General features: G+C 45.5%; 1 protein-coding gene across 2 annotated transcripts in view; it reads left to right on the forward strand.

Moving 5' to 3' along the window:
• The window catches only part of GALNT15 (polypeptide N-acetylgalactosaminyltransferase 15), a 42,552-nt gene extending 37,055 nt beyond the window's left edge, over positions 1-5,497 (forward strand). For both annotated transcript variants that reach the window (XM_037143957.2, XM_037143958.2), the window contains 2 exons: positions 522-665; positions 3,382-5,497. In XM_037143957.2, coding sequence (XP_036999852.2) covers positions 522-665; positions 3,382-3,528 — 291 coding nt within the window. In that variant the 3' untranslated portion in view covers positions 3,529-5,497. The remainder of the gene's footprint in view (positions 1-521; positions 666-3,381) is intronic.
• The last annotated feature ends 19,751 nt before the right edge of the window (positions 5,498-25,248 follow it).

A 25,248-nucleotide genomic window follows, 5' to 3' on the forward strand; every position in this document is an offset into this window, starting at 1 on the left:
ACTCACCCTCTATCCCAGGCCCACAGAATTCCCACCTGCAAAGTATGCACAGCCCAACACTAGAAAACACCAGAGGGAAAAATAACCATGAGCGACTGTCAGCACATACGACAAACAGCAGGGAACTTAGCTGCAGGGCCGGGTCAGCTCTCTCTAGAAAGTGGTCGCCTTGGGCCTCGGAGGGACTCCTCACCGGCCCTTTCAGCAGGACACTCACAGAGCACACAGCATTCTTTAACGGCCCCACCTACGACGCAGTAAATAGAACAACGGAGGAAGACACCAGAGTCTGTAAGTATGAATGCGGGAGCAGCTGGAAGGTGGAGATGTCAGAGGCTAGGCCTAGTCGAGCAGCTTGTTTGTGGACTTGACTATGAGATGTAGTACTGCGGACCACCCCCTCCCACCTCAATATCTAAAGATTTCCCTTAGGCCTCAGCTCCACTGTGAGCTCTGCGTCTCAGCTCTAGCAGCGGAGAACGTCTCCTTCTAGCTGTGCTAACGAGCCTTCTCTCTCCCAGCACCTGCAGCACGCCGGCAGGAAGGAGATCCACTTTGGCAGCCCACAGCACCTGTGCTTCGATGTCAGGCGAGAGCAGGTGGTTCTTCAGAACTGTACGGAGGGAGGCCCTGCCATCCATCAGCAGCACTGGGACTTCCAGGAGGTCAGTAATCCACTCAGAAGAGCTTGCTAGTGCTGGTGGTCGACGCTGTGTCTCAAGCTCTCCCAAGTGGTCAAGTTTTACCATTCAGATCTGTACCTCTGTTTTTTAAATTAATGGCCTGGCAGTAAGGCCTCAGGGAGGTAAAGTCAACTTTGCTGAAATGCTGGGCCATCAGAACCTTGAAATGTACTCGTTTGCCATGTTTCCTTGTGGCTCTGACCTCCTTTGTGGCAGAGAGTGGGGACAGTCCCCTTCTGAAGTTTATTAGCTCAAGCCACAGGTAGGACCAGGGAGTACATCATAGCAGCAGTCAATCACCTCATTAGCGTGGCCTTAGGATGCAGGGCTCTCCCCTCCACCGCCAACATAGATACTGAGATAGGCATCGCTTTCTTCTTTTGCAAATTCCACTGTGGACATTTGATCATTTCAGTAAGGCTTTGATGCCCCTCACCCCAGAGGAGAGAAGCTCTGGATCCTTTTCAGATGCTATGTACCAATAAAGAGAAAGTAAGTACAACACAAGTACTTAGGGAGAATGCACGTGTCCCCCATACAGAACTGGAATAGGAAGGTGGCGGTATTGACGGCTTTCCCCACCTCAAATTCTTTTTGGAATAAGTTAGGGTAAAAATATACAAACACATAAATAAATATGCACATCTCTTTTGTTTCTTTCCTTTAACTTTGTCTTGGGAATAAAGAGGGTAAAATAAGCGGACTGCACATTGGTATTCTTAAGCGAGGCTCTGAAAGATAAAAAGTGTATGGTGCGGAACTTAGGCTGAACTAACAACAAGCATCTGAGAACGAAGTCCATGGGGCTTTGGTGACAAGTAAACCAGGACTCCGGCCCCCACACACTCAAAGAAGTCTTAGAAACCAAGGCAGGTCCTTTATGAATGATTGCAAAGTGTCATTCTAAGCAAGTCTTGTGGGTAAGACACATTAGAAACAGCACTTAGAAATAGTGAGTAAGAGATTAGTGAACAAAACACACCCAGATCTTTTAGGCGTTAAAGAATAACACTTTGAAAAAGTATTAACATTCTGCTGTCAGAGGAATGATGAACTACTCATAGATGCACTATTGACAGTTGCCAACAGGTGGAAGGAACCTGAGTGTCTAATGGTGGATGGACAGATAAACATACACCTACAATGGAATACTATTTAGACTTAAAAAGGAAGTAAATTTTGTCGTATGCTACAACGTAGGTGAGCCTGGAGGACATCACGCTAAGTGAAATAAGCCAGTCACAAAAAGAAAAGCGCTGTATGATCCCATGTACATACAGTACCCAGAGTAGTTAAATTCACAGGCAGAAAGTACAATGGTGGTTACCAGGGGCTGGGGAGAGGAGGAGTTGTTTAATGGGTATAGAATTTCAGTCTTAAAGATGAAAAAGTTCTTAAGATCTGTTTCAAAACAGTGTGAATATACTTACCACTGCTGAACTTTACACCTGAAAAATGGCGAAGATAGTAAGTTTTAAGTAATGTATTTTTACCACAATAAAAAAATAAAGAGAAAAAATTAGTTGCTGTTATATGCTACAACATGGATGAACCTTGAAAATATTATGCACAGTGAAGAAGCCAGTCCACATATTATTGCATTTATAGGAACTATCCAGAATAGACAAATCCATAAACACAGAAAGCATATTAGTGATTTTAGTAGTTGGAAGGAAGAATTGGAAATGACTGCTGAAGAACAGTAGTTTTATTTTAATAGTGATGAAAATGTTCTGGAATTAGATAGTGGTGATGTTTGCATGTACTTTGTGAATATACTAAAAGCCACAAAGCTGTATATTTTTAAATAATTAATATTATGTAAATTATATTTTTAAATGACTAAATAATAAATAAATGAATAAATGGACATTATCAGCCATGCCATTGAGAACATTTAACTTGCCCTGGCTGGTGTAGCTCAGTGGATTGAGCACCACCAGCCTGTGAACCAAAGGGTCGCCAGTTCGATTCCCAGTCAGGGCACATGCCTGAGTTGAGGGCCAGGCCAGGTCCCCAGCAGGGGGGTGCGAGAGGCAACCACACATAGATGTTTCTCTCCCTCTCTTTCTCCCTCCCTTCCTTTCTGTCTAAAACAAATAAATAAAATCTTTTTTAATTAAAAGAACATTTAACTTTTCATCAAGATGATTTTTCCTTGAGAAGAGCATGGCTAGATTCAATATTAAATCTGACAGATTTGGTGTAGTTTTTCAGATATAGCTGACTTAGGCCTTTAGTACATTCTTAAAATGTTACTCTCTACTGTAACCTGCTGTAACCTACTGTACTGCTAAACTGTAGGATTAATAGTGGGCAGGGATTAAATTAAATCATTTAAAAGCAGAAATTGACAAGCCACTGATAACAATGAATGTCATCAATACAATGTAAAGACTGCACATGATTTTTACGATGGGCATTCTAATAACCAGGACTTTAAGGTATGGTATAATTACCCAACCACAGTAAAGATAATTGAGTTTATGGCCCCCAGACTCTGCATAATACCTGGATTTCAGGGTTACCTAAATTACATTATACTTTAACCAAAATACTATACGGTTCCTTACCAGTTCCAGTTCACATTACCTCTATTAGTCTCTTAATGATTAATACAAATCTTAGAAATATCCTTCTCTGCTGACTGACTGAGGGGGACTGACTGGCTGTCGTTTTCCCCCTTCTGACTTTCCAGAATGGAATGATTGTTCACGTGGTTTCTGGGAAGTGCATGGAAGCGGTGGTGCAGGAAAACAACAAAGATTTGTACTTGCGCCAGTGTGATGGGAAAGCCAGCCAGCTGTGGCACTTTGACAATGTCAAGGCTATGGATGAACACTGAATGCCAGTGTCAGAAGGAAAAGAGAAGTTTGGCCCTCACATTTCAACCCCACGAGAACTGAGAAAGCAGGTACATTTCATGAGTCGCCCCTTCTGTGTTTGTAGTCTTGTGGTTGCGGAGAAGAAAACTCCATGAATGAATATAAGAAGTGTTTTCCTTCTCGAACCTATGCCATTGACTACTGGCTGTTTCAGAAACAGAAAAAGAAATGACTCACTGTCTTCAGCACAGGTAGATGACCGTTACATAGTACAGAAGATTCTTTGTTTTCTTCCATTCAGCACTGAGCGTGTAATAATTGCTTTCAATCTCTGACGAAGGAAAGAGGCCTGGACATTCTCTGGTAGAACTTCCAGAATACATAACTCCAATCGATCAGCTTGTTTCAAATGGCCTTGCTGTGCGTTGTCTGTGTAGCCAACCATGAACATTCAAGTGTAAAGAGAACATCGAGGCCTGACATACTGAAAAGTTCGGATTAGGCTTATTAGAACACTATTTCAGTAAACTATTTCATGTTCACTGGTTGAGCCCTACAGCTCAGAAGAAGGAAGGGAAGCTACTGAGAGAAGAGGAGGGTTGGTGGGCAGTTGGAAGAGAGCTTTGGGCCAATTCCGCAGCTCAGCCTCTCCGCTGAAAAGAGTCAGTAAACCTGGGATAGGGTGTTTTCATGTTAATGAGGATTTCCTCAAACTTTCTACCTCCATTCATTGTGCTCTCACCCTTCTCTAATTTGGTTAACCACAACCAGATTCTCATGCAATGTAGTGAATACTTCTCTTTGGTCATTGGTCTTTGGAAGGGTTGGCTCATGCTGACGATTCCACTAACAGAAGTGCATACACTTGAGAAACTCTCCTGATGCCCTGTTACAGGGTTTGCATTGACTGGATCAGAAATAGCAACCTTTGCAAAGAGGCAAGCCTCCCTGAGCGGACATGTCAGCATCTGAGCCAAAGTTCACACGAGAGGAACTCGAGTTGGGTATTAATGCTCACGAGGGCTGACGGGGCCGTTTCTGAGCCTGTAAGAACTGTCTGGGACCCTCAAGTGTGCCCACGGGTGGAACATTCACAACCGTGGAAGAACACACCTCCACTAGAGCAGAACCAAGCTAGCAAGAGCTGACTGGCTCTCCCTGCTGTGATCGGCCCAGTCTGACCCTAAGGGTTGCTCAGTAGGGTTGGTTCTGCTAATCAGAACATACTATTCATGCCCATTTCTCCTCCAGATGGAGTTCACCCTTCACATGCTCAGCTTAGAAACCACTCCTGCAAGAGACTGGCTTCCTTCGGGCCATTTCAGAATGCATTGTTTCAAATAAGGAAAACTGGGTGGGAAGTGAGGGTTTCCCAACAATAGCTATCGTACTTCTGTACATATTCCTTTTCCACCTACTGAAGTCAATGGCTCACTGCATTTCTCCTTCCTCAGAAGGCACTTTGGACCTGTGCTAGCAGCCAGTAGCCACACGTAACTATCTAAATGTAAATGCAGGAGCTCCAGTGGCGCAATCGGTTAGTGCATGGTACTGATAAATGTAAATGCACTAAAAGTAAAGACGATGTAAACTCAGTTCCTCAGTTGTACTGGTCACATTGCCAGTGCTCAATAGCCACATGTGGCTAGGGGCTACTGTATTAGAGAGCACAGATATAGAACATTTTATTGTTGCAAACCGTTCTATTAAAACTGATCCAGATGGACACATCATCTCATCAAGGGAAGAAATTTCAGCCATCGTCTTCTTCCTTCACACCTGTATATATTTAAAACGAATTCCTCAAATATCTTGAGGTGAAAATAAAGCTAATAATTCTCAGATGGCAAACTTGTAAAGGGTATTAATGGTTGAAAAATAAAAATTAAACAAGACCTCTATTTTTTTAAATGAACTTTATTATTGGCATTGTGGGTATTTGAAGTTGCTGAAATAAATTAATATAATTAAATAAAAGTCTGAATTCAATTGTCTAAGTTGTGTTTGACAGTAATTAACAAAAAGACCCAGATGGCTTATTGCTTAATTGGTTGAGCAAAGGAAGAATATGGTGTTTCTTGCTTCCTTAACCATCCCCATGATTTATTACTTTATTACAGAAATGGCTGTCAACTCGGTCCCTGGCTGGTACTTACAGACCCTTAATTTAAACAAAACAGATGCCTCCACTTAGTTCTAAAAGAAATTTAACCTTTTCCTCATAGTGTAATCAAATGTTGAAATTCCCTTCTTTATGGGCTCAGTTCTGACTTTGTCTGCAATGATTGACTTAGAAGTAGAGAAACCTGGCAGTTCGAAGATTTGATTCCCAAATTTGATCTGCAGGTGTCCACCTGAATTTTTATGATTGAAGGTTATTGTCTGGGTTTTAAGATTGAATTCACCACCACCAAGGTCACCATTAAGTATCCCCTGAGGGGACAGAGAGAAGTATTCAGCCAGCCGTCTGGAGTCCAATACTCTTCACGCTATTTCACAACAGTAAAAGCAGATCTCATACCTGCAGCACCCTGGTCTAACTCCTCTGTGTCTCAATGCCTGAGAGCGCACTGGCCAACTCAGAATTCTTTCTTCCAAAGACATCCAAGTCCCCCAGGTCCTCAATGATGATACCATCCCTGCACCCAAACTGGACATTATTAGAGGTCGCGTAGGGGGGGATCCCATTTCCTACTGAAGGGCCATTAAAAAAACCAGTTGAACACCCAGTGATCTGTAAACAGTCATCATATTTGGACAAAGGCAACCCCCTGGCCTGGGGCTGCCTCGACGGGCACAATTGTGTACACTATTGTGTGCGCGTGGTGTATACTATTTATGATTATTCTTTAAAAGCTCTTTTTAAAATGCAACTTGTTTGTGATCATTTTGACAAAACCCCAAAGCACCTACAAGTTCTACCCTGATTATTAGAATGCCTTGATTTAGGCATTTCATTAATTGCATTAAGCACAATAGCCAAGAAGATGATATTTTTAGAATTCTAGAATCCTGTGCTATATCTGTGTAAATAATAGTTCTTCTAATACCCAGTGTTCTTTCCAGTTTCAACCGCTTCTTCCATGAAATGTGCCTTTTGGATATAGAGGTGTGTCCTTAGCACGGTTTCAACGTCGAGGGGATCTTCGATGGTGCAGCAGTTCTTTCCACAGGTCTGGGATGCTTATGTTCTCTCATCACCGAGAGATATATGTCATACCAATACACTATGCTATCATAACATATAAGCACCTTTCCTAACTTTATTTGGCTTAAAAGCAGTCATCATGATCACTTAACCCTCAGCGTGATACTTTGCAAGCTCAGACCTAACCAATCAGACTCAGGTTTTAAAATTCAAGTTTCCCAACAATCCCCAAACTATTCCACGGTCAACTGACCTTCCAGATTCTCTTTCTTTCATCCCTAAAAAAGCTGCTTTTCCAGCACCGTGTTCTTGTGGCCTCTCTTATCTCACTCTCCCTTTTTCTCTCTCTGCCCTCTATGTCCTTCCATTACCAAGTCCAATTGACCCATGTCAGGAGTGTGAACAGCATCCGTTTCTGCAAAGGATCTTTGGAGCGCTGAGCAAATCCACGAATTGCCTGAGTTTCCAGCTCTTCTCAGCCTCAGCTCCTCTCCGGGAAGAATCTATAGTATGAAGACCCAGAAATGCCATTTAATATGGACGTGGGATGACAGGGCTGTTAGGGGTCTGGGGGTAGTGGCAGGAACACGGCTCTGGCCTTGAGGAGGTAGCGGGGGCCCTGGCAGACAGCCGGCCCTATACACAGGCTTTACATGGAGGCAGCTGCAGGGGACTCTCTGGAGATGGGCTGGAACCTGAAAATAGCTCCATCTAAGAGCCAAACATGAGATTGGCTGATCAGAAAACAAATCCTGCCAAAGCCCAAAATACGATTCTATGAATTCTTAAGTTAAATCCCACAATAAAGTTTAAGGATAGTTATGGAAGAAATTTCAAGTTCACCCTTCAATGCCACAGCCTGTGACACAGCATTCTGGCCCCACCGGCCTCTGTCTGGACTTAAAGCTTTAGTGTGCTCCTGAAGGGCTTCCTTCCCAGCTGTCAGTATCTCCATTTCCTCACCTGAGGATCTTCCCCAGAGCCAGAGAAGGCTGTTTCAAGATGTGGGCCAGGCCTGGCTGCCTTGAAAGTCACCCGCAGGAGCAACCTTCAATCAAAGATTGGCAAGAGCTGGTATAAAAATACTCCAGGTCTCTCACCTCTCCGGCAGAATAACTCTGAGGTGCATATTCCACACCATTTCCCAGAATTTACTGGGGGATTAAGTTCTAATCGCCCACAGTGGGAGCTGGCTGGATCACGCATCTTTAATTGGCTACACTCCCAACAAATATTTTCTACAAAGGACTAGATAATAAATATCTTTGGCTTTGCAGGTCCTACAGTCTCTGTCACAGCTAGTAAACTCTGCCATTGTAGTACAAAAGCAGCTGTGGATGGTAATAAATAAATGAGCATGAATGTGTTGCAATAAAACTTTATTTATAAAAGCAAGTGGCTGGCCAGACTTGACCCACAGCCATAGTATGTTACGCACTGGACTAGAGTATTTGGTCCAATGACAGAAAGAGGTAAATATTACCCATACTTTAAAAACAAAGAGAGCAGCAATCCAAAAAAAAAAAAAAAAACCCAAACCTGTAAGCTAGAAAAATAGATAGCCAACCTATCAGATGCAGAGTTCAAAAGACTGGTAATCAGAACACTCATAGAAATGGTTGAGTATGGTCACAAAATAGAGGAAGAAGTGAAGACTATGCAAAGTGAAATAAAGAAAAATATACAGGGAACCAACAGTGAAGGGAAGGAAACTAGGACTCAAATCAATGGTTTGGACCAGAGGGAAGAAATAAACAATCAGCCAGAATAGAATGAAGAAACAAGAATTCAAGAAAATTAGAGGCTTAGGAACCTTTTGGACAACATTAAACATGCCAACATCCAAATCATAAGGGTGCCAGAAGGAGAAGAGGAAGAGCAAAAAATTGAAAACTTATTGGAAAACATAATGGAGAACTTCCCCAATCTGGCAAAGGAAATAGACTTCTAGGAAGTCCAGGAAGCTCAGAGAGTCCCAGAGAAGTTGGACCCAAGGGGACACACACCAAGGCACATCATAATTAAATTACTCAAGATTAAAGATAAGAGGAGACTCTTAAAAGCAGCAAGAGAAAAGGAGAGAGTTACCTACAAAGGAGTGCCCATAAAACTATCAGCTGATTTCTCAAAAGAAACCTTACAAGCAAGAGGGGGCTGGAAAGAAGTATTCCAAGTCATGAAAGGCAAGGACCTACATGCAACATTACTCTCTGCAGCAAAGCTTTCATTTACAATGGAAGGGCAGATAAAGGGCTTCTCAGATAAGGTCGAGTTGAAGGAGTCCAGCTCACCAAGCTCTTATTATATGAAATGTTAAAGGTACTTATCTAAGAAAAAGAAGATGATCAAAACTCTGAAAAGTAAAATGACAATTCACAACTATTAACAACTGAACTTAAAAAAACAAAAACAAACTAAGCAAATGACAGGAACAGGAACAGAATCACAGAAATGGAGATCATGTGGAAGGTTATCAGTGGGGAGGGGGCAGAGAGTGGGGGAAAAGGTACAAGGAACAAGAAGCATAATTGGTAAGTACAAAATACACGGAGGGAGGTTAAGAATAGTATAGGAAATGGAAAAGCAAAAAAACTTCTACGTACAACCCACGGACATGAACTGAGGGCGAGGAATGCTGGAGGTAGGGGGTGCAGGGTGGAGGGGGATAAAAGGGAGAGAAAATGGGACAACTGTAATAGCATAATCAATAAAATATACAAAAAAGAAAAATAAAGTGTTTCTGCGCTATAAATAACAAAAAGCAAAGAAAAACAAAAGAAGGAAACAATATGTAGCATATGTTCTCATTGTAAGCAGACTCCAATCCTTTTAAGAAAGAAATAGGAATAAACAAAGCAATAAATCATTTTAAAAAATAAAAATGTAAACTGCTGACACCACAGGCTAGAGCCTCCACTGTCAATCAAGGTTGAGCAGAACAAGTTTTCTTAATGAGACCACAGGTGGCAGTGAGGGCATCAACAGGGGAGGGTGGGCTGCCAAGTAGCAGAGTAACTCTCAGCCCTTTAGCCAAGCCGAAGGGATTAAATTGCGCTGACAGATAAAATTTGACATTCTCGTTTTTATGTTATTGTGACGAAGGGCAGTGCACACACTCCCCAATCCCCCACCCCACAGTTCTCTTGCAACTGGAACATGAGGACAATCAGATACAGGTTCTTGTGTGGGGAAAGAGCAACAACCCCTGTGTATTTATTTGAACTCTGATCTCTGGTATTCAATTTAACCAGATTCCAAAGCACAAAGAATAAGAATCAAGCCAAGTAAAGAGACTTCCAACAGCAGGGCTTTAGGCCAGGGTCGTAGCAGGCCAGCAAACCTCACTCCTGTGTGCCTAAGCCCACGCGAGCCCATAAAACATGCTTAACAGCCTGAGCAAAGGGTGCCTCCTGCCAGTCGCAATCTACGTTTGAGGCTCTTATCCCATCGTGCCCTTTGACGGTCAGTACTGCACGATGTCAGTACTTGGACTGTCAGTCCAAGGCTGGGTCCACACACAACGAACAGCCTCCTCCCCCCACTCATGGACAGTGCCAGAGCTGTCTGGCCCCCCTTCTCCTGTCGCTCTACGCCCTCCACTGCTGACCCCACTTGTCATTGTCCAGTGATCCTTCACCACACACAAGAGACAGGCAGCTCCTTCGCTTTGAGCACCTGGGTGGAAGCCATCGCTGAGACCTAGTGACTTTTATTTTATAGAGATCTTCTTTTTCCCCATGTTGGTCAGATGCTTAAAAATGAGACGCCCCTAATTTTACTATTTATTGAGAATGTTATTTTCCTTTTCAGTCTACTCTTTGAGAATATCCTGGACTACTTCCCATGGAGGCCCTTGCCCAGAGCTCTAGGTAATGGGTTGGTTTGCCTGGTGGTGGAGGTACCACTCTCTCCCTGAGGGCCCAGCTCTGCACCCTTGACAATGACGTTCCCTCACAGATTGTTTTGGGTGATGGCCCTTCCAGGAAATGAGGTCTCCAGCACCCCCTGCCAACCCATCTGCCACTTCCCTGCATAGCCTCCTTACCCAGCTGGCCCTAGCCGAACAGGTGGGGTCCAGATGGAACCATGACCCATGTAGCCTTAAGATGTCCCTTGTTTTACATTGTATTCAATGTGGCTTATGATGGAATTACATTTCCAACTAAGCAAGGAGCTGTTGGTTTTTTTTTTTTAAGAAAAGATTCATGGTCCATACTTCCTTATCTCCCCCTTAGCACTGACCACAGGGCTGGGTGCTGCACTCCACTGAGTCAATCATGGAGGAGGCAAAATACCCGGAGTCAAGACACAGATGAATGACATTTCAAGAGCTGGGTGAAAAATTAAGTTGAAAAAAACTTTGGACACTAACTGGGCGATAGACAATAAGACCTGTGTGAACAAACATATATACTCATGGACAGAAATAATAGTAATAACAAGCACAAGTGTTAAGCCTTTTATTAACATTATTTCTCTTCTTCACAACAGGCCAATGAGGGAGGTGCCATTATTATCCTCATTATATTATTCAATTCTGTGGTTGAGGAAAGTGAGGTTTACATAGATAAAGCAATTTTTCCAAGGCCGTACCATGAGAAAGTGATGTCGCTGGATCACAAACTCAGTTTCATCTGGCTCCAAGGCCTCTTTTAATCTCTACATGTTACCGCATCCTGGTGTTTGGGAGTGAAAGATATAAAGTAAAACCATGACCTTCCCAGTGGGAATGGGTGACAATGAAGGCCTAGTTGTTTTAGGATCTGTCCAAATTAGATGCATCAGTTCAGATGAGTGTAGGTGCAAGTAACCGAATCACCCACTCCCAGGAGCAGAGGAAATAATGCTCATTCACTGTCTCACCCACCTGATTCACAGGCAGGTGGTTCCGTATCTGGTGCAACAGCTCACAGACACTGTCTACAAACTAGGGCTCTTTTTTGTTTTCCTGTGACGTCCCTGGAGGCTTTGATTCTGGCATCTATTTTCTCCTGGTTACAAAACGGCCACCACATCCTTAGCTCAGTATCCCAAATAGGAAGGAAGAGAGGCAGCAGAAGGAGGCTGTCCGCGAACATCTTTGTCTCTAATGAGAAAGCAACTCCTTTCCATAAGCCCCCCAGTGATCTCCCCTTCTCTCACTGGCCAGAACTGTGTCACACGGTCACCTTTGGCAGCAATGGCACCCCAACACATGGGGAGAGGGCTGAGCGCACTGCTACCTAGAATCTAACTGGGGTTCTGTGAGCCAAGAAGATGGGAGGTTAACTGATTGATGGCCAACAAGTATCTATTTGGAGATCACTCCTCTCTCAGGGAAGACTGGGCAGCTCCTCTCCCTCCTCTCCCTCCTCTTCCCCCTTCTTCTCTTCTTCTTTCTTTCTTTTTTTCTTTCTTTCTTTCTTTCTTTCTTTCTTTCTTTCTTTCTTTCTTTCTTTCTTTCTTTCTTTCTTTCTTTCTTTCTTTCTTTCTTTCTTTCTTTCTTTCTTTCTTTCTTCTCCTTCTTCTCCTTCTTCTTCTTCTTCTCCTTCTTCTTCTTCTTCTCCTTCTCCTTCTTCTCCTCCTCCTTCTCCTTCTCCTTCTCCTTCTCCTTCTCCTTCTTCTTCTTCTTCTTCTTCTTCTTCTTCTTCTTCTTCTTCTTCTTCTTCTTCTTCTTCTCTTCCTCCTCCTCCTCCTCCTCCTTTTTATCACTATGAGATGACAGTGGTAGCACCCTTAGACAGAAACCTATAAGATTCTGTGACAACCACTCCCAGATATTATCCATAAAGCTCCTACCCTCTACTCAAAGATGGGAATCTTCACTTGCCCCAGAGACAGCTCGGTTTACTCAGTTTGGGGTACAGGGAAGGTATAGGGGTGCCTCCCATCTGGATCTCGCCCTTCACCAGCAGAGTTGGTCAAACTTTCTAAGAAGCAAAGGTATTTTGACCTCCTTTGTTACATACACAGCTTTTAGGAAAATTGTGGCCCCAAAGTACCATCCAATAAAACTCCTTTCCTTTATCTGTCTCTGAGAGGATCGTTTGTATTTGCTTTTTAAAAAAAGGAAAACGAAACAAAAAGCCAGTAAGTGTGGTTTACAAAAGTGAGAGGAGGGAATGTCCCGTGGGATTTACAATGATTTTCTCCCTTCACTGTATGTCACATGGGAGTATCTGATACAGGAAGTTGCCTGGGAATGTGGCTTAAAACAATAGTTACAGCCTGTTACCCTGTGTGCTTCCCATAAGCAGAAGAAACCATCGCATGATAATGTCAAGGGGCCTCTGGGTATTCTCAAAGCTTTCCCATGAGGCAGATGCTCTAAACCCTTGGTTCTAATCCTCCCCGTCTCAGTCTGGTCAGCAACCGGGTCTGCTGATACCCAGGAGAGCTGAGTTGGAAAAGTGAAAACCCGTGCTCTGACAAATTGCAAATTTCAGTTGAGGAGGTCTGTGAAGCACAAAGCTGCTGACTGATATGTGTACTATTAGCAACCCAGATTATAATGCTCTTTCTAGACTGAGTTTTAGACTCTTAGGATCACTTTCCAAATGTTAAAAACTATAAATATTCGAATATCTATGATGTACCAATGACATTTCTAGGTCCTTGTCCCAAGTGTTTTCTGAGCTCCTAGCTTGGATGACCTCGATGAGTCATCCATGAATCAGAAAATTGCAAAATATCATCTTCACTGCGTTATGTCAGCCCAGACTCAGAGTTGGATGTACACTCCCTGGTTTCTGGGAAGGCAAAGATATTTCAAAAACAATTCCAGGAAAGCAAACAAACATGTCTTTTAGTACATGTGCCAAGTGGGACACAAAATAAACTTACATTTGTAAATAACAATTATTTTTTTAAAAACTCCCATGGGAACACGCCCAGCATTCAGTAATCTTTCAAACACTATTTGTGAAGTAATAACCCACCTGTGTTTGGACAACTCCCAGGTGTTTCTCCAGCCATGACACCTTCCTTGAACCTCAGATTCATTCATTCGAGCACCTTCCTTTCAAAACGGAAGGAACGTAGAGCTCCTTCCCCTGGACGGGGTCGGAGTCCTGGGGGCTCGCCCTGGGTCTGGGCATCACGGGCTGCGTGGGCGCCTACTCCGAGGGGCCTGCAGAGCACGTTCCAAAACCGTTTGCCTGATGGGCAGCAGGCCGGGACATTTTCGCATTAGCTGTCCTCTTTACTGGTTCAAGGTTACCCCGGGGGCATTAGTTCTCTCTAAAGCACTTTGCAGGCCACATTCGCAAGAGTGACCTTGTCTAACGCTGGTGTTCTGTGAAACTGTGTGTTCAGCAGGGAGGCACTCAGCAGCCCAGGTGTGGGTGCCAAGCCTAGAGGCTGGTGCCTTTTTCTTTCTTAGGCTTCATATGTTGCAGGCTGTGTGCCCTCCAAGAGTGACAGGGGCCCGTGCTAGCCCAGCTGCACACAGCTGTAAGCAACAATCAACTCACGGAGCACAAAGAGCAGAACAGGCCCAGGGCGACGGGGTCCTCCTGTGTCTTGGGATGTTCTTTCCCAGTGTGTCTGGAGACACTTAAGTGGATTTTCTCTACCTCCTTAGTCACTCACATGAAGCCACGATGCTCGAGGTTGAGCCTTGGAGTGATGCCAGGAACAAGGAAACTGACAGGGCTCTGAGACCTATTTCCTGTCATTTGTCTGAGGGTGACAAAGCAGGTTTGTGACAGCTCAGATAACCTCCCCAGCCACAGAATCCTAAAACCCAGTGGAGCCTGGCTGTCAGGGAGGAGAGTGACAGGCGTTCCACACTTTGCAGACTCTGCTGCTGGCTGCAACCACCACAGGAGGACTCCCAAGGGGACTTGGAGCCCATGGGGAAGTTTCGGAAGCAGAGTTTGCGCACAGCCATTTATATGACTACCAGGTTCAAGAAGGTGCTGTTGGAGACCCCTGTGATGCCTGCATCAAATGCCTGTGGCCACCTGTGTTCAGCCACAGCTCTGGGACAGTGTGGAGGGGCTCTGAGTCCCTGAGCTCCTGAGCCCCTCTTCTGCATTGAGCCCCAGGATCTTCTCTGAAGTCAGGGTTGTTCACACAAGCCGGTAGCAAATGCATGTGCTCATCAGGAGAATTAACACCTCTCTCAGTCACCAAGGGTATAGGAACCAGTGGGTAGGTGCCCCGGTGCTCATCTCTCAAGCGGATGATTCTAGGAGGCATTCTGGACACTACTCAGAACAGCCCAGTGGAATCAAGCAGCAATTTTGATAATGTGCCCCTCATATCGGCTTTTACTTTTCCCCCTGTTTCACTTCTTTCTGCCCACACTCTTGCCTTCGGAATTCACCCACTCCATTAACCACTGCAGTCCTGGTCTCAGGCTCTGCTTTGCGGGGAGCCCAAACCAAACCACACATCACTTTCTGGGCTAACAGGTGACACTGAGTACATTCCTCCTGTGGCTTAGGGCCACAGAGCTAGCAGCACCCAGAACCACTGGGAACCCTGCCACAGGTCCCTGAGCCATGCTCCGGGGCTGGACCTGCATCCCTACACAGCCAAGAAGTTCTTTCCAGTTTTCTCCAATGGGTCGGCCTTTCTAGCAGGAACCTATTGGTGGCAAGTGACAGAAATGCAAATTGCATGAGCTTCATCCTGTAGAAGCAGGGGAGACTTGGAGGCAACTGCTGAAGCATCTCATACAATTGGAGGAAAGGTTGGGTTGGACAGCCCAACCATGGGAGGCTCAGGGGAGCAAATGGATGTCAGAGGGTAAGCCAGGCCAATGGCTTCTTCAAGTGGAGAGTAAAGCAATCCCAAGCTGCCTCGGAGACCCACATTGGAGAACAACAAATAGTGGTCATGTGAACAGGCTTCTGTAAGCTCCAGGAAGTAGCTTTGTCACTGTGGTCCACTGATTAACCCAAGTACCTATAACACACCTGCAATATGGTAATACGGTTAATAGCTGCTTGTCGAATGAATGAATGAATGAATTCAGGAGGAGGAGACAGTGGGAAAGAGAGGAAAGGAGATAGGATGGGGGCAGGAGTTTAGCGGTGGGATTCAGGATAAAATGATCTATCCCCCAGCTTTGGACAGGTGCTGCTCTTTCCTGGGGGAGTGGCTGGTGATATTGTCCAATCATTCCTCAGCTCAGAAGGCTGCTGTGGCTTCCCATTGCCTGAGACAAAAACTGCCCTGCTGAGTGTTACCCTGAGCTCCCCCACAGCCTGGCCTTAACCACCTCTCCTCATACACCCTCCACTCAGGGCGCAGGGCGCACAGGCCTGCAGCTGTTCTGAGGGAGCTGTTCTGAGCCAGCATCACTGTCTCTCCCCCAAGCAAAACATTATACCTGTTTTGAAAAGGATTTTAAATTGGTTTGATGTGGGCAACATATTATTCTGTCCGTGTAATACTTCATAGCAGAACCAGGTGGGGAATAGTAAATTCCGAATACAAAGATGTACTCTTCTAACTCTAGAGGGGAAAGTAGCTTATCACATAGCTTAAAAGAAATGTATGTCTACCAATGAATGCTGGCAATGGCAGAAGTATAGGAACACAATATTTTAAATTGAAGTTAGAGAGAATAATTAAGTTGTGCCTGATGAGCTGGGAGTCCAGTGGCTTATAATTTTGCTAAGAAAACTAGACAATTATGAAATGAGTATCTTCACAGGTTTTGTAATTGTTGCTGCTGCATACCTTACCATTATTTTACATCTTCAGAATGGGACTTTTCCTACATAAAAACATTTGAACAAGAGTAAATTTTTAATGAATTTGAAACCGGGGGATGGAGGATAGGTCTTATACTCCAGCAACTACAGGTGTGTGTGTGTGTGTGTGTGTGTGTGTGTGTGTGTGTGTGTGACAATCTTCCATATTGTGGGATGCCTGGGGACAAAGTCTTCGTAAGTCACGGCATAGAAACATGACTCAGAAAATGCGTACTGCATGAATGAACCGGAGAAAGGCAGCGATAATTGTGCATTGACTGCGTGTCTGATGCTGTGCTGGATATTTAGCCCCTGTCATCTCCTTTAATCCTCACAACTTTCTGCAGTGTGATTTACCGCAGGGGAAACTGGCTTGCCCAAGGTCAAAAAACTAACAAAAGACTCAAATCCAGGAATGTCGGAGCTCTGTGCCCTCCTGCTGCTGCACTGAAAAGCGAGCGTGCGCCATCTAGTGGCGTAACTGTTGCAGGCACCAGGTCAGCGCACAACAACCTTAAAGCAGCAAGTTGACTTATCTGTGTCCCGCCCTTTCTCACAAGCCCACAGGCAACAAAAAATAACAACAGGTAATACTGCCACGAATACTCAAGAAAAACAGAGAGTACCAGGAAGTTTTAGGAAAGTTAAAAACCACTGGACTGGGCTGCTGGTCCTGCCCTGATGCGGTGCCGTGAATCAGAGAGAGGAAACTCCTACTTCCGTTTAAGCACCACCAGCTTGGGTAGCACAATGCACTCACTGAAGAGCCCGGCTACCATTTCAAACACCCATTGTGTGAAAGGTGAGGCGAGCACTGGAATCAACTTGCAGATATTGTAAGCACCTAATCTTTAACTCTGAAACCTCCGTGATGGGGCCTATGGCATTTCATTGTATGTCATTGTTGATTTAAGAAACAAACTTTCTCTGGCCACAGATGTGAGTCCGCTTCCATCACCTGCGACTTCAGCGCCTCGCGTGGTGCAAAGGCTCTACCAGACTCTGTCATGCAGCGTGTCCTCATGTTGGCAAGGACAGAAGCTCTCACTTCCTCTGATTCGGGCGAGGGGTAAGAGGCCTGCAAAGGGGACAGTGACTCCAAGAGGAGGCAGCAGTGGAGTCTCTCCAATCTTGGGACCAAGAGAAGAGGAAGGAAGCCGCGTGGGGGTGGGAGGCTGGACGGAGAGGCTCCGTGGGGTTGGGGGAGTGGGGAGGAGGGCTGGGGTCCGGGCCATTTTATCCTCTGTGCTGGACCTCTGAGCCGAGAGAGGGCTCAGTCACCTGCAGATTCTTTTGGAATTTTGCAAGACTTTTTTCTCTCTTGCCTTTTTAGTCTAATTCCTTTGTCAATCACTTCTGTGTATAATAACAAAATATTAGAACAATCCAACTTACAATAAGAGAATAGTTAGAAGTCTAAGAATTGGTGGATTGTTTATAAAAACAGTGGTAGGTTACCCAAAAAATGTACAAAATGATTTCATTTTTGTCGAAAAAAGTACACATGTGCCTTTTGTACATATGTGTGTGTTTGCTTCATGCATGTGCACACAGAGAGAAAAACCAGAAGGAATTGGAAGGATATACACTGAGGTGTTACCAGGTGTTGGCTGAGTTCTCAGGGAAGGTGTGATTATAGGAGCATTTGTTCTTGATTTCCTTTTGTATGTTTGTGTTTTGTAATTTTGCTATAATAGGATGTATGGCTTACAGACCTGAAACAAAACAATAAAATTCTATTGTTGAACATTTAATTTGTACCTGCTGAGTGTTTATTTTTTAAACATTTATGTCCTCCCTATATTTTGAAATTATAAACAACATGAAACCAGGAACATTCACAGAAAGTGAAGGAGAAATTAAACAGAAAATAAGAGAAAATTGTGAGAGCGGTCCAAAAGTCTATGTGTGCAGAGCAGTTATCAAATGCCCCATGATGCAACAAAATGACTAAGACTTGAGCCCTGACGGGTGTGGCTCTGTCGGTCAGGCATCGTCCAGCAAAGCAAAATGTCACCGGTTTGATTCCAGGGCACATGCCTGGGTTGCAGGTCCGGTCCCAGGTTGGGGCGTGTACAGGAGGCAATTCATCGATGCTCCTCTTCTTCTTTCTCCCTCACTTCCCCTCTCTCTAAAAATAAATAAACTGTCAAAGTGCTAAAATTTGAAAGAATATTAACAGGAATATATTTGTATGTAGTTACTGGTTTTACCAAATTCTTTTCTGAGCTTGTCAGCTGACTTGCTTTTGGGATCCATTGTAAGGTCCAGGTTCAGTAGCAGGAGGTGGTTCCCTTTCTCATTTGCTCCTTGGCCACCTTAGTTCCTGCAGCCATCGGACACCCCTGACCCCTGCCCTCTGCCCCTGTGCAGCACTGCGCTTCGCTGTGTGATTGATTGCCCACCATTCTTTTGCAAAAGGCACACAGGCTCCCAGAATCTGCCACCTGCTTTCACCTCTAATTCAAAGTATGACTTGGAGCTCCTTCCTAGTCTTTTCTAGAAAACTGGGAGGACTTTTTTGTTGTGGTTGACAGTTCAGTGATTTGAAATCTCATGTTAAGCAAAGCCCTACAGCACTAGAAACAGAAATTTAATTTCATGTAATTTTACAGGAGAAGTAACATTTTTCAGGGTTATCGGTGAGGTATAAGGCCATGCAACTAGCAGGCGATCTCAGGACCAGCCTGGCTTATTCTCCCTTCCTGGGCTCTGTCATTGCTGGGTCCCAGAAACCAGAGAAGCTGCTGTCTTCCCACCTGGGTGTTAACAACCAGTGTCCTGGGAGTGAAAAATCAACCAGAAATCCAGCCCTTCCTCCTCTCTGAGCCCATCTCCTCCAGGGCATGTATACCCCTGGGCACCTCCACTCCACATGGGAAATCCAAGTACTCTTTGGTCCCGCTGGGGAAATAAAAACAATCCTGCCAACAAAAAGACCCTGGGTCTGCCAACAGTCTCCCTACAGGGGCTCTGGCTCCCCCTACAGGCCCAGCACTGTTGGTTCTCAGTCATTGTAGAGAGCAGTCCCTTCAACGCCTTTTTTCCCCAGGCCCACAGCCCAGAGCACCGCCGTTGCTGAGGCTGCCCCTTCAGGCAAAGGGGGCAACTTCATCAGAGAACAGCAATGGTCATCTGCCCGCTCAAAGTCACATCAGAAGAAAAAGCTGAGACAGACCTTCGAAATTATTTCTTCAAACCCTCCTGCTTTATAGTTGAGAGACCAAGGCCCGGAGAGGTGACCAGTATCGTCCTTGGCCTCTTCGCCCAGCGCCCTGACCCACTGAGCCCACAGATGGCGCAGGAACACGTGTGCAAGTGAAAAAAAACAGAGCCATCTGGCCGAGGTCAGGTACTCCTTCTGCCTTGTTATATCCATGCACTAGTTCCTTAAAATTAATGATGAATAAGGGGTAAGTTTGGCAGAGAACAAAATTTCCAATCATTTAACTGCCAACGCATACATTTGGGTCACTTATCGGTTAAAAAAAAAAATTCCATCCTGTTCTTAAAGATTCCCTGTGATGTAATTCTGTATTTTTAAATCCACCCCCATCTTGCACAGAGACCAGGCCTAGCTCTCATAAACAAAATACTCTTGGAGCATATTCACTGCTTACCCATCTTTGGGGAGAGTTAACTACTAATAACCTTAATGCTTTTCCAAGCAGAAAGTCCTCCTTCAGGTCTAGCTTTCCTGATCTCCACTCTAACACAGCATGGTGTGGAGAGTGTGTAGCCAAGCCAGATGGACAAGTCATGAGTAGGCCACACTGGGCTCGGAAACACATAAGCTATATTTGACCGACTTGTTCAAGGTCCAAAGTTCAAAGCTTCAGATATGGCCACGCTGATCACTGCAGACCTGAAGAGGCGAGCTGCTCGCCTGATTTGATTCGGTCTGGATACAAACAGTTGGGTGCCGCTGAATTATGTCAGGGAATTGGTTGCAATGAAAACACTCAAAATGAAGCATCTCCCAGTTCCAGCAACCTGGAAACAGACCTGTCAGTAAGGTGGATAGTCAAGGTTCCCTCGGGCGTTACATCTCGCTTTTAATGATGCCATGTGAGCCCATGGCCCTGTTTGTCTCTGTAATTAGAGCTGATACATATCTTCAAGTGGATATTTTGGCAGACTTTAGAAGTATGAACCTATTATTACTAGAGTTATGTGGTGCTGATTTTAAATGTGAAAAACACAGCTAAAGCCTTGCTCATCTCGAAAAGCAAGTGCAGCAAAAATGAATCCCGTGGGACTGTTGTGCGATGCCTGGCCAGCAGACGAGAGTGGCTGACTTGTTCTAATGTTTCAACTGCATCTGTTTTGATCACTTGGGAAGGTTTTCAGTGATTCAAACACTGCCACAGAGGGGAAAAATGGGACTTGGAGTCAGAAGTATCGGGTTGAGATGCCAAGCGTGCCCCTTAATGGCTGTGGTGGTTAGATAATGTTTGAGAAACATTCTCTCCTTCCCTTCCCACCACATTCAGGGGAGAGTTGTATTTCCCTGCCCTGTTGATTTTGGGCTCGGCCCTGTAACTTGTTTTGGCCAGTGGAACTTTGGCAGACATGATGCAATGAAGACTCAACATGTGCATGTGCAGTTGGAAATGGTTCTTGCCCCTCTGCCCTGGCTAGTGCCCTGGTCTGGGGAGGAAGGGAGACATGGGACCAGGCCCAGGCTCATTAGAGCCCACCCGGCCAAACCCAGGCAGGATCGGCGACCCCAGCTGACATACAGACACGTAAGAGAATTTTTCAATGACTCCTGTTTCAGGGCAGTTTGTAATGCCGCAGTGCCTGGGTGACATATGGGCAGAGAGCCTGGGTTTCAGCTAACGTGGGATGAGAATAGCAGTACTACAGTGCCATCTGAATAACGTCAGGCTATTATCACTTTACCTGTTGAAGAACAAATGGAGTGTCTGAATCCTGCCTTGGGGAGAGTTTAGCTGAGCTCCCACCAAAGAACTGCATTTTCAAGAATTCCTTTCCCTGTTCGTTATGGGTCAGCTTTAACCACCAGAGAAATTTTGTGCACAATTTGGAAGGCAAAAGCAAAGCAGCAGACATAACTTCTACGCTCTGACGGTTGGAGCGGGGCACCAGGAACAGTGGGTGCTTATGTATGCTGTTGCCGATCAGCTGGCTTGCCTGGTTCTTGGCCAAGTACCTGCTCAGCCCCACAGGGAAGGGCACCATCTTCACCTCCGTCAAAAAGGTTGGAGGTGGTGAAGACATAGGTTCATTTTTTATTTTCTCTTGTTCATACCAAGCTTTCTTTTCCAACTACCAGTTCAGCTGATCTGTAGCTACTTTAGGCTCAACATCAGATGCAGAGGCAAGGGCCTTGTCTTAACGCTGCCACTCACTGTCACAGCCGTATACAGTCTAATCCCTAAACCAAACCGTTCTCTACCACTTAGGGTTCTTCTTCTGCAGATGGGGCTCTGACGCGCATGGCTGAGTCCATTGTTGTCTTCACCTTCAAGTTCAGGCGAGTTCCCAGACCATAATCTTGAGGCGTTTCTGATGGAGCAAGAACTATGCGTGATTAAATTATTGTTCATTGAGCCCTTACTGTGTGCAAACACTCTTCTGTTTTACATGTGTTATCTCACCCAATCTCACTAAACGGTCCAACTCCCCCTCCAGACTGGTCCACTCTTCTCATCATTACCAATTGGCAGGTAATGGGATTGCTGCCAGCTACAGTAATGGTCCCAGTCTTCCATTTGGAACTGTAGACTTGGGCCCAGTGCCCTCTGGGGTGACCCTGGGTGGCCCGTACTGCCCTCACATGGAGTCTGAACCACAGAAGGTGCCCGTTAAGGGTTTGTTTACCCTCTTCCCCACCCTCAACCTTGGCATTAATCTTTGACCCTACCCAAGAATTCAGTTCCCCTCTGAGAAGGAGGCTGGGCCCTGTCTTTGCCCAGTGACCGGGCCCTGCTGCCACGGTCGGGTCTCACGCAGGACTGCCTGCCCACCTCGGTCCCGAGTGTTGACCCTCCTGGACCGAAGCAGTCTCACCCACTGGGGTGCCCCAGCTCTTACTAGACGTTCACCCCTAATTGAGAGCCACTTCATACCGACCCTCTTCCCCACCCCATACCCTTCATTTACCATCTAGGAGCCACGGAGCTGCCCTCTTTGGCTGCAGCCCGTGGGCCTCTGCACTGTGCACTGGTAGCCAGGTCGGTTTCCCAGTGTTGGTCCTTATCTCAGGCAGCAGGTGTTCTAAGGTTTGCCAGGTTGTACAAAATTAAATTTGCTGGGGCATCTAACCCAAATCCTGAAGCGGATTTGGTGGATTTTCAGTATCAATAACCTTGGTAGTTTTGTGCTGTATCAACGTGGCCAAGCTGAATGGTGTTTCCCAGCATTGTCTTCCCTACACGGTTCTGGGTTACAGCTGCCTGAAAGAGAGATTAGTGCGGCATTTGGAAGGCAGGAAGGAAGCCAGCAGCAGCTGTGATTCCGAAGATCACCGAGGTTGGAGGTGGTGCCGACGGCTAACTCGTCCTCTCTCTTTCCTGCTGCAAGTCAGCTCTTCCTCCTACCAGCTCTGCTGACCAAGAGCAACCTCCAGCTCATCACCAAGTGCTTGGCTGTGACTTCGGAGGTAACAGCAACACAGAAACGATGACCTTCCCAGACTCCTTCCCCAGCCCCTCCATGGTTTCCACACCAGCGGCTGGATGTGTCTCACGTTCAGATTTCCCCACCAGCTCAAACCTGTCCGCCAGCACCACAGCTGGGGAAAGACTGGTGAGTGACTTTTCTTCCCTAATTTTAGGGGTGACCAATTTTTCTTCTGAAAAATACCAACATGCTTTCCTATTGGTCAAATTTGACCAATATTAATTCAGAATTCTACTAGGAATTGTGTTTTGTTTTGTTTTTTCCTGAGTTCTAGGGCTCTTCTGCAAGTCCATAAAGGTGGAGGTTCTGTTGCCCCTCCCCCATTCTAAGCATTTTGTGACCTGGGAGAGTATTTTTCACTGTGATTTTTTCCATATATCCTTTGCTTTAAACTCTTAACAAAGAAGAGTTTGTAAAATGGTTTCCCAGTCAAATACACAATCAGGAGCAATTTGTTTCGTGGGAAGTAGGGAATGGCAGGCACCCTCTAATGGAGTTAAAGAAATCCTAACTGCTCACACCTGCAGAAGCTGTCGCTTGTGCAGGTGCATTTAGCAGCCAGAGTGTGCTGGAAGTGGGACTGCCTGTTTACGTCGGGGCGCAGCCCACAGGCTGCCCACGCCGGGGCTTTCCCACTGTGCTCATCAGCCCAGCCTGGGGTCTCTGGGCACTTTAGGGCCGGCTGAGCACACACACTGTTCCCCACACAAAACAGGGGTGACCACTTCTTAAAAAATGAGCCTTTTACTTTGCAATTGAGTTTTCTGCTTTTCTCTCCCAGTGGCTCTGTTTTGGCTATACATCAGAATTGCCACGGAAGTTCTTTTGCCCAAGCTGCACCCAGACCAATTAGATCGGACTTTCTGTGACAGCAATAGTTTTAAAGGTTCCAGTGTGCTGCCGAGTTTGGCAGCCAGCTCTAGTGGTGCTGAAACTACGGCCGCCTGAGAATCGTCTGGAGGGCCTGTTGAAAATCACCCGCGGAGACACTCAGTGAGGTGTGTGGGTGTTCAATACTTCACACGTCTCACTCACTCTAAGAGTGCTGCCAATGCTCAAAGCTATGTTGAATTCCTTTTCAAATTAGAATAGTCTTGTTCTGCACAGAAAGCATGCTAATTTTTTTCAAAAGGCTTTATTTATTTTTAGAGGGGAAGAGAGGGAGGGAAACATCAATGTGTGGTTGCCTCTCGCATGCCCTCTTTACTGGGGGCCTGGCCTGAAACCCAGGCATGTGTCCTCACTGGGAATCAAACCAGCAACCTCTGGTTTGCAGGCTGGCCATCAATCCACTGAGCCACACTAGCCACGGCTATGCTAAATTTTTTAGTCATAAATTCATTTAATCATCTGCACAAAGCTCTCATTCTCATCCTTGAAATCAGAACAAGTGCCAACCTGAGGCATCTTCTGTCTACCCTTTCCAAAGGCCCCCGCCACAGTTGCCAACACATTCCTGGGTTTGCTTCCCCTGGGGCCCTAACCACAGTCTGTAATCCTGTTTCTCTCTTGCAGTTGCATGTAAGCTCCATGATGGCAGAAGCCCTGCTTGTCTTCACCTGGTGCCTAGCAGGTAACAGGTGCTCCACAAGAAAGGTTAAGCAACGCGCCCAAGATCAGTGTGGAGGAACCAAGACTCAGACTGACCAGGGCCGGCTTTCAAACCACTGCAAGAATTGGTCGCCAGCCTTCAGTCCTCTCCCAGCAATAAACTGAACCACTCGCCCAGGAGTGGCCCCGCTGCCTGACTGCCACTTGACTCCAAACTATGCATCCCCTTCAAATAACTAAGTCCAGAGCACAGCGCCACGTGGCCAGACTGTAGAAACAGTGGCAATTTCTTTCCTGTTTAAAAACTCTACTGTTCATACCGGAAACCTATTTACAATGCTCCAAAGCAGGTTAAAAATGTCCCCCTCCTATAACATTACACCAAAACCCTTTAATACAGCCCTGGACAGTGTAGCTCAGTGGATTGAGCATGGGCCTGTGAAGCAGGCCCTCTTTAGTTGCCTCTTTAGAAGCAACTCTTTAGTTGCCAGTTCAATCCCATTCAGGGCACATGCCTGGGTTGCGGGCCAGGTCCCCAGTGGGGAACATGTGAGAGGCAGCCACACATTGATGTTTTTCTCCCTCTCTTTCTCCTTCCCGTTCCCAATCTCTAAAAATAAATAAATAAAATATTTTTAAAGCCCCTTTAATACAAAATGCTCATATTTAGTGGGAAAAAACACATGAAAACAAATAAATTTGAATTA

Source organism: Artibeus jamaicensis, unplaced genomic scaffold, assembly GCF_021234435.1.
Source record: "Artibeus jamaicensis isolate MK-2021 breed Jamaican fruit bat unplaced genomic scaffold, CSHL_Jam_final contig_519, whole genome shotgun sequence".
NCBI lineage: Eukaryota > Metazoa > Chordata > Mammalia > Chiroptera > Phyllostomidae > Artibeus > Artibeus jamaicensis.